The sequence below is a fragment of the Hippocampus guttulatus genome, chromosome 8 (genome assembly GCF_054856545.1).
Source record: "Hippocampus guttulatus isolate MCC_2025c chromosome 8, RoL_Hgut_1.0, whole genome shotgun sequence".
Taxonomy (NCBI): Eukaryota; Metazoa; Chordata; class Actinopteri; order Syngnathiformes; family Syngnathidae; genus Hippocampus; species Hippocampus guttulatus.
The window spans coordinates 13441126-13457373 of NC_141268.1; the positions used below are offsets into that span (position 1 = coordinate 13441126).

At 41.2% G+C, this 16248-nt stretch overlaps 2 protein-coding genes across 2 annotated transcripts; one reads left to right on the forward strand and one right to left on the reverse strand.

Moving 5' to 3' along the window:
• Window positions 1-602: 602 nt before the first annotated feature.
• cdk2 (cyclin dependent kinase 2) lies at window positions 603-4835 on the reverse strand. Its single transcript, XM_086118403.1, has 7 exons — window positions 4388-4835; window positions 2886-2963; window positions 2693-2813; window positions 2406-2576; window positions 2186-2287; window positions 1667-1870; window positions 603-1328 (listed from the first exon to the last, which is right to left on the reverse strand). The coding sequence occupies exons 1-7, from the start codon at window positions 4501-4503 to the stop codon at window positions 1224-1226; spliced, it is 897 nt and encodes a 298-aa protein (XP_085974529.1). The 5' UTR covers window positions 4504-4835; the 3' UTR covers window positions 603-1223.
• Window positions 4836-7482: 2647 nt separating this feature from the next.
• On the forward strand, window positions 7483-15242 carry pmela (premelanosome protein a). The gene is made up of 12 exons (XM_086118695.1): window positions 7483-7686; window positions 8665-8760; window positions 8858-9004; window positions 9123-9257; window positions 9547-9708; window positions 9792-10076; window positions 11017-11745; window positions 12389-12550; window positions 12640-12742; window positions 13411-13616; window positions 13696-13786; window positions 14803-15242. The coding sequence occupies exons 1-12, from the start codon at window positions 7626-7628 to the stop codon at window positions 14945-14947; spliced, it is 2322 nt and encodes a 773-aa protein (XP_085974821.1). The 5' UTR covers window positions 7483-7625; the 3' UTR covers window positions 14948-15242.
• The last annotated feature ends 1006 nt before the right edge of the window (window positions 15243-16248 follow it).

The window sequence follows — 16248 nt, forward strand, 5'->3', positions numbered from 1 at the left end:
ACCAGTGATTATATTTTTTAAATCAGCTTCATCTGGCTAAATGAGTGAAGTAAGTCTCCATTCAATTCTTGCTAGCAGTTTTAAAGGGGTAAGTCAACCCCAAAATGTTCTTGACAATAATAGGCTCTATGCAACTCTACTAGTCTAGACACAGCATTCTGATTAATAATGTGTCTGTGGAATATGAGCTAAACAGTAAAATCCACCTTTTTGTCCATCTCGGGTGCGGCCATTTTGCCACTTGAAAATGACATCACAGTTCCTCAGGTCTCATTTAAAGGCCAATCATGGCCAAGCTTCAGAAAACAGGTAAGCCGTGGTTGGTCGTTACCTGTGCCATTAGCAACTACAATATCATTTTCAGGTGGATTTTGCCACTTAAATTCCACAAACGCAATATTAGTCAGAATGTTGTGTTTAGACTAGTAGAGGGCTGAGGCGCAAAAAACATATTACTATGAAATGTTTTGGGATGTCTTCTTGGAAATTGAAATTGATGTCTTCTTGGAAGTTCTCACATTTTTGAGTTGCAGCTATTATTTGAAAAATGAAACTAAATTGTTGCACAAAATGGCAGACAAAGAAAATACTGACTGAACTCCAACAGTTATATAAACATGTTTATTTTTTTCTCAACTGTCAACATCGCAGTAGCCATAAAACCGGGGCTCATAAAGGGAGGGTAAAATTTAGTGTATGAAAGATGTGAGAGCCCACCAGACTGGAAAATCTGAAAATAAGGCAAGCCTTGCAACATCACCAGCATATGTACAAACATCAGAAATAAAAGAGATTTTCACTTCTGGTGAGTTCTTATGGCGGGAAAACTGAGTGACCAATTAAAGCTGGTATTTGCACTATCCCGAACCTTGTGCCGTCAATTTCTAAACTCTAAAATTTGGACACAAAAGGCCAAAACATGAAAATAAAACAAACAGGTGTTTGGGCACAAAACTACAATATGTCTACCGAGGACCGACATACATTGAAGGATGACAATATTTATCTGAACAATGGCATCTACAGATAAATACTTAACAGAACAACATTAGGGCTAAAGAACAGACAAGAACATCGCTAACCGGTTCTTTTTAAAGTATCAAATAACCTTCAAAAGGTACCACTCATACTTTTCTTTCCTTTCTGAACCTACCATGAAGTGAGGTCACTTATCGCTCATTGTCATCAAATTAATCTACTTGTAGGGAACGGTTTTGCATCATTCAGAGTCTCAGATGAGGAAGCGGCATGGTGACGTCACGGAAGAAGCGATGGACAAGTGCGTTCTTAGCCGATAGCCTTTTGTTTGGATCGTAGCATAGCATTTCCTGAAAGACAAGCGCAACGCGTAAAACATACTGTAGCTGCTGTAGTCTAAATCAGTGTTTCCTAAACTTTCATGCAAATCTTGTATAAAGGAAAAATCTCCAAACAAAAATGTCACAAAAAATCTATACAGTTGATATAAAAAGTCTACACAGCCCTGTTGAAATGCCAAGTTTTTGCAATATAAACACTGAGACCAGGACAAAATAATGTCACAGTTTTTTTCTACCATTAATGTGATCTATAATCTGTACAACTACATTGGGGGGAAAATCCTTTAGAGAGATTTTTTTTTTTTAATCTTCTAGGTCAGACACAAACAAAAGGGGAATGTTCTCACTCGGAGAAGATCTCTTCCATCCTCATCCAGGAGAGGAAACACTTTGGATAGATCCTGGCGGGCCCAGTTGGGGAACGACGGTTTGTAGTCGGGCATGGAGGTGACTCCCGGCCACGTGGCCTCATCAGGGGTGCCAAGGGTGCGGAAGATGCGGAAAAGCTGGTCTATCTCAGAGTCGCCGGGGAAGAGTGCCCTCCGTGTGACCTAACAAAGAAGCCATTTCACCAAGTGTCACAAAGTGTGACGATTGTACAAGGATGATGAGAGCATCACAAGCCACTCGGGGGTTTCGGTACATTCAAGCAAGTTTGGAACAGTGAAAATCTTTCACTTAAGTTCGGGGCCATGCCGCAGAGAGCGGCAGATGTTGTTGTTCTTCACGTCACAAACTAAATTGAAACCACAGGGCTTCTGATGGTTTCACTGAGTAATATACGTGATTTTGCATTACTCCTTCCTATGGACAGAAATCGGAATGATCGGTTAATTATGGCCAGCCCTCATCGAGACTCTATTTACCATTTCCGCAAAGATGCAGCCCAGACTCCAGATGTCGACAGCGGTGGAGTAAAACTTGCAGCCCAGCAGGATCTCAGGTGCTCTGTACCACAAGGTTACCACCTGACATACAGTACAAACAGGAGATTTTGGTCATCAGAAAGCATGCCGAAAAGACAGTTCTCGATGTGAGACATTCACTTCCACTGATACAGAACCGCACCCCCCGCCCCTCATTTACCTCATGTGTGTACGTACGCACAGGCACCCCGAATGCTCTCGCCAGGCCAAAGTCAGCCAGCTTGATTTCACCCTGAGCGTTGATGAGAAGGTTCTGAGGCTTAAGGTCGCGATGGAGAACCCTGTGGGAGTGGCAGAATGCCAAGCCTTGCAGCAGCTGGAAGAGATAACTCTTTTAAAAAAAAAAAAAAAAAAAAAAAAAAAAAAAGCAAATCGCCATCAATGTATTTATTCACATACAGGACAGTAAATAAATCCACTAAAGAAGCAGATGGCCACAACGGTTACCTTAATCAGAGCGAGCGGGATACCGGTGACTGTGGAAGAATCCATAAACTTCTTGAGATCCTGGTTGAGGAACTCAAAGACAAGGTAAAGCTTGTTCTCCGTATGGATGACATCGTGCAACCTTAAAAGCGTCAGAAGATTTTAAAACTTTGGAAATAAGACTGCAACATAGCATGCAGGAGTTGGTGCTTACTTGACAATATTCGGGTGACTGAGCTCTTTGAGGAGGGAAATTTCCCGGATGGCAGTGCTTGGAACACCCTCAGTTTCCCTGAGTGGAAACAAATGAGACTATATTGCAACTTTGCCACTGCTCATTAGAATTCCATGAAGGATCATCAGGTGTGGCGCAGGAAGTAATTTATCTGGTGATAATTCTTTATTTAGTACAAATAATGTATCTTTGTTCACCTATCTACGCCAGCAAGATACAGTGATAGGCAGAACAACGTTATGATCTTCCACTAGATGGCAGAAGGTACATAATTAACCTATGTATTCACCTGCTACTGTTCATACAACAGGATAAAATCATGGAAGACAAAGTAAAAAAGAAAATTAATGTCATGAGTTCAATATTGTATGGATACTTTTTGTGACATTTTTTGGGTGGTCCTGTGCAATTTTTCCAATGTAAAATATGGTCCACGGCACTGGACCACTTTTGCTACCACTTCAATCATAAATAAACAAGAACTAAATAATAATCATTTAGTTCTTTTTTTTTTTTTTTGGTAGGCAGACTTTGGAGAGCTTATTAAGATCTGATTAGATTGTGAAACAAAATGTGCACATTTTTGTGGTAATGTTAGTAGAGACTTAAGTCTGACACTGACACAAAAAGCTTCCTTGAATAAAGGTGAAGCAAAATACCCAATGACTCAAATAATCATACAGTCATACAAAGAAATTATATTATCTTTTTTTTAGTATTATGCTCAATACCGACATGGACAGGTCATACTTTTTGGAATAAACACAATCCTGAAAAAAACCCACCGCTGCTCTGTACAGCTTATCCTGTAAATGTTCATGTCAACAAATCTTCATTGGGAAGCAGAGAAATGAACTGTTTATCTCATTTTCTATTAACATCTACAGCAGTGATTCTCAAAGTGTGGTACTCAAGTGGTTTAGTACTTTAGTGGTACTTAAAAGAATCATTGCCCAAATGATTTTCCTATATTGAAGGCCAGTATTAATGTTTACACTGTGAATAATGTTACAGTAACTCGCAATAGTATTTTTTAAAAAACACCGAGAGTAGACCTTCTACACTACTGTATTTTAAGAGTAGTCATTATGGTAGTATTTGGAGTGCTCGGAGTTTGTTTTATAGGTGGTACCTAGTGTGTAAGATTTGAGAACAATTGGTTGATATGCTTGTGACAAATAACAAGCAACGTTGGTCTAAAAGTCAAACCTTGATGCCCTATTTTCTTTTGTTTCATTGTTAAATCTGGCAGTAGTCTCTCAACTTTTATCCAGCGCCACATAAATACAAAATGGAGAGATTTTGCATGTTGCATTATAAAATTAGAATGCAGCATAGCAGTAAGCTAACAAATGTCATTGCTTTGTTGTTCTGACCAATATAATAATTTGTAGACTCCACCATCCCATTGAGACTTTTGCCCCATCACATAAACACAAAGCAGAGCTCATTGACCCCCAGCACCCTCCCAGCTGACTTACGTGTCCAGCCTTATCTTCTTGAGCGCCACCGTTTCACCCGTGTTCTTGTTCTTGGCTTTGTACACCACCCCATATGTGCCCTCTCCTATCTTTTCGACCTTCTGAAAGGAATCCATGGGCCAGGGTTCGGACAGTTTTCGGCAGGGATGTCACGGCTCCAAGTTGCCTGGCGTTTTTTTTTTTTTTTTGGTGTGTGTGTCCACGCTAACAACCAACGCGGACATTCATTCGCCAAATGCTACTACTAGTTCAAATTCGCCCCCGTGTTCCGCAAACATATACAATGCCACCGAAGGAAAGAGTTACACCGAGCGTTAAAACAAGTCACCCGGAGTCAAACGAACCGGCTAACTCGCTGGATAAGGAGTTTAAGCGAAGGAATTTAACTCCGTTTGGCGGGTTGTTAGTGTCCAAGTGCAAAACACACAGGAGACAACACAGCAACCTTTCCCGCGTTGCCACACAAAGCGCGTGTTTTACTGTCCTTGACATACCGATTGTCTTGGTGGCGGTGTTTGTTTAAGTTGTAACCACTTCTTCTGCGACGTTCTTCGTGTAAAATATTGGAAAAGATTTGTAACTTAAGTTAGTCCGTTTGTAGGATAAGTTTTTTCCCCCTATGTTGTTTTTTGAGTTTAGATAACTGACCAGTGACAGAACTGTTCAGTTCTCGTAGCATGGAAATAAAATCAAACGCCTCCCGTCACCAAAGGTCATGTGACGGTCTGACGTTTTACGTAATCTGTGCCGTCTGCTCTGTTGTCCGCTCTGCAAATTGAACACATACTACAGTGAGCTCTCACCACCATCATATATGTAATACCAAATACCAAATAGATAGATAGTTAGATAGATCGTGTTAAAAAAATACGCGTTGGGCAACCCCATCTCTAAAATTATTAACATGTTGAATACGAATAAAGTTTACACCAAACAGAAAAAACTTAGCTATGCATACAACCTGTTTGAACTAAAAAAAATTCACTCAGGTTGCTGCGCCCCCTACACAGTTTTCAAGTACACTACATTATTAAGCACAGTTCAGTTAAATTCCGTTTTTAAGAGCGGTTTGTTTTTAGACATTTATGTGCTTTTTTAAAAGCTTATATGCGCCATAAATTAAATTAAATAACGACTTAAGGACAGGCGGCCCGCTGGTCCAGTATTTAGCCCGTCGACCTCACAGTGCAGAGGTCCAATTCCAGCTCCGGCCTTCCTGTGTGGAGTTTGCATGTTCTCCTCGGGCCTGCGTGGGTTTTCTCCGGGGACTCCGGTTTCCTCCCACATTCCAAAAACATGCTTGGCAGGCTGATTGAACACTCTACATTGTCCCTAGGTGTGAGTGTGGATGGTTGTTCGTCTCTATGTGCCCTGCGATTGGCTGGCAACCAGTTCAGGGTGTCCCCTGCCTACTGCCCGAAGACGGCTGGGATAGGCTCCAGCAACCCTTGTGAGGATAAGCGGATCGGAAAATGGATGAATGGAGTTAAGGACATCTTTATTTTCATATATTGAAGCATAGTGTTAATGTTCAAACAGTGCAAAATGTTACAGCAGCCTAAGAATTTTTTTTTTTTATTAAAATGTTGGCTTACTGCGTTATTGTACTTTACTGTTGATGGTGGAACATTGAGCGCGAAGAATTTTCAGGTAGTGCTTGATGATAAAAGAACATACATTTAATTGAATTGATTTGAATTGAAATTGAATTTAATGTAGATATTTTCCTGGAAAGTCCAGAGGAGTTAATGCTGCACTTAGTGGTTTGTGCATTGTGCAGTCATGTGCTCTGTGGGAAGGATCCGTCCTGAACTTGGTTTGCACACGAGGTCACATGCAGTGCAGCCTCACAGTCTGGCAAGCATGAGACTCTTGGGAGCAAGTAGTTGTGAGGAACCACCATTCACCATCATGTACTAGTAGAAAATACAAGGATTTTATTGTATCTTAGTGTACATTCTCAGCACACAGGTGATGTTGTTGGTGACATTTGCTTCTTTTTATTAACAAAATTAATGTAAGAAATTTCACAAAAATATGGCATTTTCTCCTGTGGACTACGTTTAACGAAAATTTCATGAATACCAGCACTAATGAATACTTGTTTTCTTATGAATGAAACTATGTCAAAAAGGAGAACTATCCTGTTAACTGGAGCACGAGTGTGCCTGTGCTTCTGGTGACCAATTGTAAGAGTAGCCTCAGGTGGACAGCCAGTGTTCAAAAAGATGGCTTTGGAAATAAATGGATTCCATTGATTTGCCATTTGACCTTTCATCTTGTGACACCCATGCACACACACATAGCTGAAAAGTAATACGTCAGACACAGGCATGAGATCTTAATGTGGAATGTGCAGGGAGGGTGCTATAGTCCTGTCATTAATCCTCATTTTTAAAATCTCTAGCATTTTATTTGAAATTATAAAATATAGTTACAATTTCTTTTCTCAGCCCCCCTATGTAACGGTCAAGCCCCACTTCAGCCCCAAGAGGCAAAGAAAAATCGTAGAGCCGTCCCTGGTAATTATGCATAAAATTATATATTGATTTTCACTTTTACTTACCTAAAACAGTGGTTCTCAACAGCTGTGACACTGGGACCCATATTTTCCTATTCTTGCTAACATTTATAAAAGTCAAGAGCAATAAATTAATGCTATTGTTCAAAAATAGCCTTTGAAAACAAATGTCATGTTTTTAAACATAACTGTACATGCTTACTTATTCAAAGTGCATTTCAGAACACCTGATTAAGTGATAACTGAGGTGGCCTTCTGTAGCCATGTTATCACATCTTCTTGCTCCGCTGCACAGACTAGTTCATTGTACACCATTCGTAACCTCAAAACCTTGTATGTTGCCACCGTGGTAAACTGAGGACCACCAGAACAACCCAGAACTAGTCCGCTACAAGTCTCGAAAAACACTTGACATTCACTGTTCTAAAAAAAATGGAATCATCTACAGTACATTACAAAATTACAAATGAAAATTAAAAATGACTTCATGACTCTCAATGCAAAAAAAAAAAATCTGTACAAAAAGGGGGGCGGTGCCTGTTTACAGACCAGCAGTGATGTAAGAGGGTCGAAGAATGCTTATGATAATTTGGGTTCAGGAGCTTCTTAAAGAGAGTGAGAGGACTTTTCCAAAGTCTCTGTCGGTGTTGCGTTTGGGTTGAGGAGCAGTTGGTGAGGTTCGGGGTTTCTGGGACAAGACACACAACCAAAGAAAGGATGAAGACTCTGGTGCTACTGCTGCTGATGGCTTTGGCCTGGACATCTACCACAGCACAAAGTAAGTCAGATGATTAGTTTTGATCAAATTTGTGCTTTCATGCTTTCTCCTTTTGTATACTCATCACATCATCTCTTAAACTAATGTGACTCTCAAGTTAAAATAAACAAGCAAGACTCGTTAATTACCATGACTAATACGATTCCTCACATGATACGTCTCATTGGTTTCAAGCATGTCAGTCCTTTTGATGATATTGTTTGGATAACAAATTAAGGGAGAAATTTAAAATTTCACACCTTGCGTCACACTGGCACAACCAAAACATATGACAGGATAGATGAATAGAATTGGGCACACAATATAGCCATATTTTTAATAACTGGAATAATTACACGTTTTTATCCAAAATAATCTTCATATTTAATGCTAGTGTTTGATTTTGTATTCAAGTGTATTTAAATGTAACAAAATTTCTGGTGCATCTGGACCTGTCCAGTCAACTTCAAAAGGAAATATAATGACGCTCCTGGTTCCATTCCTGTGTAAATATAACATTACACTGATTATCTGGAAGTCTATCAACCAGAATTTGTCAAACTGTAAGGCAAATACACACACGGAAAGGCAAGGGTGTGGGATCTCCCATGGAGTGAAGATTACTGATGTGGCTGCTCAGCTGATGGTCACATGAAAAGGCTTGAGGGGGATTGCAGGTCGTGTGATTCGCACAGCCTCAAACCCCCACCCTCCTTAACACCAAAATCATTGACCGCTTCTCGTTCTCTGTTACCTCGATAGGCAGGTGTATATGTTCAGATAATTTGTTCGTTTCATTCCATCGCACTAATATCCGGTTTAAAAATACGGTTACCTACCTGTCATATTGTGCTGTGGTCAAGTATCGTACAGGTTTGTGGGTAAAGTTACACAGTATCATACTCAATGCTTTTACAGTATTTGGCAGTATTTACATATAAAGTTTTTTTTTAAAAAAGTATATGACAGCATTTTAATGGTAAACGATTCTCCTTCCAGTGCCTCGAAGTCAGTTCACCCGTTACCGCTCATGGAACTCCCGCATGTATCCCGTGTGGAAGGATGGAGACCCCAGATTCAGAAATTGCTGGTCTGGTGAGGACGATCATTTGCTCTTGAGAAGATCTACAATTTATTCTCTCTGACAAAGAAAACAATGTCAAGTGATTTTCTTCGTCTTTGTCTTTTTCAGGTGGTGCAGTCACATTTGATCTGAAGAACGACGCGCCCACGCTGCTCGGAGCAAAATCAACCTTTAGTATTAATCTTGTTTTCCCGCCAAACCAAACTGTGCTTGCTGATGGGCAGGTGGTCTGGGCACAAAACTGCACAATTGATGGTAAGTCCGTCAGTTGTAAGATCCCAAAGTAGGGCTGATTCTACAAACTTACCACAAAAGCAAACACCGAAGCAACTAAAACTATTGGGTGCCGTTATCATTTGAACATCATTTGCAGGTCAACAGTATCAAGCAGGCCAGGCTGTGTATCCAGACCAAAGTAATGAGTTGACTGGGGTCTTCCCTGATGGCACGCCTTTCACAAGGACCCGGGACAGGAAGCCCCGCTATGTGTATGTTTGGAAGACATGGGGTAAGGCTATTGCAGCAAAAAAGATCAAACCATGACATTTAAAAAAAACTCGACTGGCTACACTAGTTTCAGGGGAACAACAGGCAACTGGAGTATCACTATAAATATGAAAATAGCGATATTGTGGCAAAATGCATATAATCTTACAACTCTATCTTCATTTTTAATACAATTAGGTTAGGTTAGGCTAGAGAGTTTATGTTTTGATACTGAAACCTATCTTCACACCGTGGCACTTACAATAATTGAGCCGGCATATATGACTCATATTTATGATTACATGTTTCAGGAAAGTACTGGCAGGTGGCAGATGGACCCTCCTCTTCGCTCACCATCTCAACAGATGATGTCTCCCTGGGCTCCTACAGCATGGAAGTGATCATCTATCACTGCCGTGGAAAAAACAAGTTCATTCCCCTTGGCTACGCCTCCACCGTCTTCACCATCACGGGTGACCCAACACACCACGTTGGATCTTTCATATTTTGTCTTATGTCTTATAATGACATCTGTACTATATCTTTGCATTATCAGACCAAGTTCCCTTCACTGTATCCCTGGCTCAAGTCAATGACATCAACCAAGACGACTCAAACTTCATCCAGAACCGGGCCATTGCGTTCAGCGTGAATCTTCATGATCCCAGCCAGTACTTGAGTAGTGCTGATATCACCTTTAGTTGGGACTTTGGAGACAGCACCGGAACTCTGATCTCCAGGGAGCGCACTGTCACGCACACATACCTGGCAGTCGGGACCTTCAAACCACAAGTGGTCCTGATGGCGAGCATCCCCACTGGTTGCGTAAACCCCTCAGCCGGTAAGATTTTTAAATGTGGAAAGGTTAACACTCAGGGAAGTGGTCACAGGCTATTACATGAAGTACATGAGCAACATGATGGGTTTTATGGCAATGTCATCCTTCACCCAGATACACTGTAGTCGCATTAAAATTCATGTCTGGGCAATAAAAATGACGACCTTGTAAAAGAAAAGAGAGAAAAACCATCTAATGTTAAGTGTAGGCATTCTGCACCTATAAATAACTATATTTCCTATTTCTGATATAAAGAAATGGTCAGGTATATACAATGGCTGGCCACAATATTAAGTACACCTGCACAATCTAATGAGTTTCAATGCAAGAGTTGTATCAAAAATATATATTTTAAATATAACATTATGTTTATGGTTGTGGTTTTAATTTGCACTTGCCACTGTCAAGGATCTTTTTTCATATGACACGATTTAGTGCATAATATTTGGACCCTCTCCTGTTGCTGGATAAGGTAACCAAAATAATAGAAATCGATCCCAATACAGTAACGTGCACTGTCCTTGCACACTGTTGCTGGCCTTCCTCTGTGGAATTTTAATTTCTTAGGGTAGTCCAGCTAAAGGTGCTTTGAGCAATAATTATTTCAAAAGTGTGCATCAAACTGGTAGCCCTTTGCATTAATCAGTACCTTAAAACTGGAAAAGTGCCTTAGTCAGAATAAGCACTATAGAAAATAAATGGATGTACAGTATAATACCTTTCAGCAGTGTCAACCAAAGCTGAACTTCATTGTCTTTGTGGTGGCATAGTATGTTGGATCTAATTGATTGCGTTTATTGTTCCATATTGATATGAACGTTCACACTTGAGCTCAAATTTCTAAAGGAATCATTGACATTGGATTCACATGAGGAAAAAAAAATTCTCATGTCATGGCTGAATTGAACTGAAGCTTGGAGCTGACATTGCACTTTTCCATCAGGAGTTCCTGTTGCACCTGCTATACCGGCTGTAGTTGTGACCCCAGCAGCCGACCCAGCGGCGGCAGATATACCTGCCCCTGACATTGACCCAGCAGCAGCAGCCGATGCGCCTGTCCCTGACGCCACTCCGGTCGAGGCCTCTGTGCAGCCGGCCGCAGCCGCCACTAACACAGACGACGCAGATGCCGCAATTGATGGAGGGACGGAGGAATTGGAAGCTGTCTCGGCAGCACCTGCACCAATTGATGCAGCCGTTGCTACAGCAGAACAAGATCCAGCTGCCACTCCTGCTCCGGCCCCAGAGGTTGACGTTGCTACTGAGGATGCTGATGCCAGCGAGTTGGCAACCACTGCACCTCTTCAACCTGAAGCTGAAGACACAACAGAGGTTGAAACTGCGGCTGTGGATGAAACTGCAGAGAATGTGCCCGAGGTTGCCGCAGATGCTACCGTCGCCCCAGTCGCAGAGGGAGAAGAAATTGCAGTAGATGTAGCAGCTACAGTCCTCCCAGAAGCCGTTGTCACTGAAGTAACCATAGTGGCAGAAGAAGAGGTGGCTGCTGCTTCTGAGGATGCTACAGAGGCGGTCCAAACTGAAACAGCCCCTACTGAGAATGTTGTAGTCGCCGCAGCCACTGAGAGTACCACTGCAGAAGAAGCAGAGGCAGCTGATGCTGAGGCAGAAATTACTCAGACTGACAATGATGTTGCCACGGTCGCTCCAGAAGGTGTGTTTAAAAAAAAAATCTAGGCCTCATAAGTGACTTTTTTCTTTCTTTTTTTTTTTTTTAATATTTAGAAAATAGTACGGCACCGGCACTCAGGTAGGGCACATGCTGTAAAACTCAAGTATCTGGTTTTGTTGTCGGCTGTGCTTTTCAAAGCATAATACGGTGGACCCTTGAAAGTGGACCATTACAAAAATATTTTGTTGAGGAATAGGGGATAAACTGCCAGTCTACGAAAAATGTGAGTTGGCTCCCTAAGTAAAAAAAAAATAAAAATAATAATATAGAAAAGGAAAGAAAATCGGCCAATATGTGAATCCATGGATGCCAAACCATAAGTATGCCCGGGTCAAGTCATGTTTGAGTGGCCACTTGTTGCTCGGCAGAATTTGTGCCGTAGTGCCCAAAAGCCAGACATATGCTGCCTTTTGAATGACAGACGATATCATATAATTACTCCATATTCACTGTACACTGCTCTGTATTAGCTCTAAACATAATAGGAGAATATTCCAGCCTGTTATGCATCGCCACATCTGTGTCCTTTTTGAATTCTAGTTTCTTCAAAACACAGTGTACTAATCAAGACAGACCGGACAACCAGTCTCAATGCAAAATCTCCACTGTGCAACTTTGATTTCAGCCGGCGATGAAGAGGTTCTAACCGAAGGGGAAGTTCAAGCTGAGGTTGAAACAGATCCAGCACAAATTGCCCTTGTGGTGGTCAAAAGACAAGCACCGGAAGTTTCAGCCAACTGCATGGTCTACCGTTATGGCTCCCTCGCCACCTCTGTCGACGTCGTCCGTAAGTCATGTTACTTGATTCCACGCGTGAATAAGCTCAATAGAAACAGCGTGGGCTCATGATGCTCTGTTTTTTTTTTCATCATGCAGAGGGAATTGAAAGTGTCGAGATTGTACAAATCTCTAATGTTGTGTCACTGTCCACTGAGCTGGCTCAGAATGCCGTGGATATCACTGTGAGCTGTCAAGGAAGGTAAGGGATTACACAGTATGCATTAAAACATGGTACGGCTGAATCACGTGGAATATAATACCAGTTACGTGATGGAATAGATTTAGGAGCGAAAGCTCTACGCACACAAACGTGCATTATTTACTTAATATAGTTGCTATTACTCTGAGAATTTGAGTGGCTAAGCATGTGCCATAGCTAATCAAATTATGAAAAAATTTGCTTTTAAGCGCATTAAGAAATAAAGTAATGTAATAAAATAAAAGCAATAAAATAGGCATATTGATGGACAGATTTCTTACTTCTTCAATACAATCCCTTATAGAGAAAAAAAACAGAAATACTCGCACACATTTGTTAAGACATTCACATCACATTGTCAAAGAGATCAAGCCATTTTTGACACTTAAGATTGGTCAAAATAAAAGACCCGCAAGGGGTCTGACTAATCGTATCCATTTGTGAATAAGCATCAAATCGACCATATTTGGACGCAAAGTGTACGCGCGCCTGACTGTGACGATTTTCAGACACAGGACTAAAAAGTGCAGACGAAATCTGACCATTCTGTCTAGTTGTTGTCATTGTTAACTTGACATCTCTCTGACAGCAGAGCTGCCTCTGCGAATACAAGATGTTTGATACATCACATTGTCGATGTTTTCTGAATCCAATGATCTTCCCCGCAGTTTACCAAGTGAGGTCTGCACAGTCATTTCGGATGCTGACTGCATCACACCAGTGGATACTGTCTGCAGCGCGGCCGCACCCTCTTCTGACTGCCAAATGGTCCTTCGCCAGTTCTTCAATGACTCCGGGGTTTTCTGTCTCAATGTCTCCTTGACCAATGATGTCAGTCTCGCCATGGCAAGCGCTCGTGTCAGCGTGGCACTTGGTGCGTGAATGAAACACTTATTAAAGTCACTCATTGATTTAATTGTTTACTCATTTGTGTCATTTGCTTCCCATCACAGCCTCTGGTGGTTCCCCAGCTGGAACTGCTGCCATCATCCTGGGTGTGATGGTTATTGCCTGCGTGGTCTGCTGTATCGGGTTGATGTATCGGTGAGCCACCAGATTTTGGGCCATTAAGATAAAAGCTAAAACCAAGATTGAGTAGCTTCACCAAGATTTAGATTTTGCCATCTGTGATGTCAATGATGGGGCAGGGGGAGGTTTTGGAAGTCAGAAGTTTCAGAAATGGACAAAATTGGAACGCTGGAGCCAAGGAAACAAACTGTACCTACGTGCAATGCATTTCCACATGATTTCACAGTTACAAGCAGAAATGTTGGATGGAATTTTGCATGCAATATGCGTTACTGTCGGACATGACAGCTCGAAATCACGACGAATAACATCACATTTCTATTAGACCAATTACAAAAAAATTAACCCTTTCACGGTTACTACAGTGGACAGCTTATCATGTTATCAGGTTACAGGATGCATGAAAGGCTTAAATATGTTTTTGTTTTGTTTTTTTACTTTGACCGTATATTTCATGTTATGAATCGGGCATGGTAAACATTGTGAACTTTAGTGCAGCTGAATTCCTCATGTACAATTATGCCCAACGACTGCAGGCCTTCTACCAACCTTGTAGAAGATAAGTACCGTAGTTATTTATTTCATCAGGTCATAAACAAGGTCACTGGGAATACGGTGGTTCATGCGGCCGACACGCTCCATTCCAACTCAATTCCTCGTTCACATTTGCCCCAAAAATGACAGGGATTCATTCATTCATGATGTCAGCCTCTATCATAACCATTAACAAAATAAGCAACATAGAAAATGGATGTCATAAAAAGTATCAATCCTAACTCAAATGTAATACCCATCATAACAAAAATTAACCGAGCTAGCTAGCTAGCAAAAAAGTCAGTTTCACATTAAAACCTACACACACACACACACACACACACACACACACACACGCACACACACACGCACACACACGCACACACGCACACGCACACGCACACGCACACACACACACACACACACACACGCACACACGCACTCACATCTGTACTGTGAAATATCATGACCTCTCATCTGTTTTTGGCTTCAACCAGGCGGTTCAAGCAGTACCAGCCCATGACAGAAGACAACAATGGCGGCAGCTCTGCAGTCACATCAGTGCCTTTGTTGCTGTGGAACTTGCTGATGCGACAGTCGCCTGGAGAAAGCCGCCCACTGCTTCAGGGGAGGATTGTGTGAATTGCAACACCATAATGCACCAAATGTCTGATTAACATATACTTACTTATATGTACTCTGTGATCATGTTAAAATAAACGAGAGCGAACCACATTATGAAGATGAAAAAACTATTTTGGTGTCTGCGATATATATTTAGACTTAAAATATTTGTATAAACTTTCCATTATTTTTGGCCTTCTTGAATATAAAACCTCAATTGGAAAATCAAAATTTGCTCATTTGCTTCCAAATGCTCCCGTATCACAGAGCGCTGGTGTTGTGACGTGAATAAAATGGAACTTTACCACTTTTACGTGTTTGTCTCCCTCTCCAGTGAGTCTTTACATGATACTTACTTACCCATTGCCTCCTGCTTGACGAAGGTAGGATGTTGGAAATGGAATAAAGGTATTTTATCCTCTTTGGTTCCGTTTTTAAAGATTTGTTATTTCATTGGCGAGCTTGTCGCCACTTTGAGCGGGTTTGATTCATGACAATGATCTGTAGCAATGAACCTGTATTTTGAGGACAGCTGATATCATCTCTTAAATTCAGTTTTGGGGAGTAAAATTTTACGCTATTTTTTTTGAATCTCATCATTTGGTATTTTCCTCTTTCTGAAAAAGCTTTTTTAGTAATTTTTTTGCGTCATGTTCCTATGATGAGCAGTTTGACATCTCATGAGGCACAGGTGAATTCACCTGATTTGCAAATTAAAACTTCTTTCAGACTATAATGACCAATAAAATATTTCTTGTTTAGTCCCTTTGGGTGTACAGGAAAGCGAATAAATGCTCAATGGACCAGTGTCGGCCCACGGCCCTGTGGTTGGAGACCGCTGCCGAAAGCACCTCATCAAATATGCAAATCATGAGCATGGGGATCCTCAACACACAAATGTATCACAAATGTCTGCATGTTAGCAAAACGCTGTAAGAAAAACTGACGTCAGTGTAGGAAAACATTTCATTAAGGAGGACAAATGACTGGAACAAATACAATACAATACAATACAATACAATACATGCTGATTTATATAGCGCTTTCACAACAGCGACAGCTGTAACAAAGCGCTTCACAAAACAGTTAACATAAAGTAAAATAATAAACACAACACATAACATAAAACACGGACAGTCGTGCAGTCCTAACCACTTTTCCGTCACACGCTTTGTTGTTTGAAGCAGTTTGAGATGAAAGAGGAGAGAATCAAAGTGTCCTTTAACCAGTGGATCAGAGACGTCATGCTCAAAATGTGCACACGTCGGCTACAAGCTAAGTTTCAAAGTCAACAAGAAGCTGTAGCATCCATTGACGAA

Bases quoted from the DNA above. Each gene is read 5' to 3' on its own strand.
- pmela (XM_086118695.1), top strand. From the start codon at position 7,626: ATGAAGACTCTGGTGCTACTGCTGCTGATGGCTTTGGCCTGGACATCT. The intron at 8,761-8,857 runs GTGAGGACGATC...TGTCTTTTTCAG, and splicing joins ATTCAGAAATTGCTGGTCTG to GTGGTGCAGTCACATTTGAT. The intron at 13,787-14,802 runs GTGAGCCACCAG...GGCTTCAACCAG, and splicing joins TGTATCGGGTTGATGTATCG to GCGGTTCAAGCAGTACCAGC.
- cdk2 (XM_086118403.1), bottom strand. From the start codon at position 4,503: ATGGATTCCTTTCAGAAGGTCGAAAAGATAGGAGAGGGCACATATGGG. The intron at 2,288-2,405 runs GTAAATGAGGGG...ACTGTATGTCAG, and splicing joins TGCGTACGTACACACATGAG to GTGGTAACCTTGTGGTACAG. The intron at 1,329-1,666 runs GTGAGAACATTC...CTTGTCTTTCAG, and splicing joins ATGGAAGAGATCTTCTCCGA to GAAATGCTATGCTACGATCC.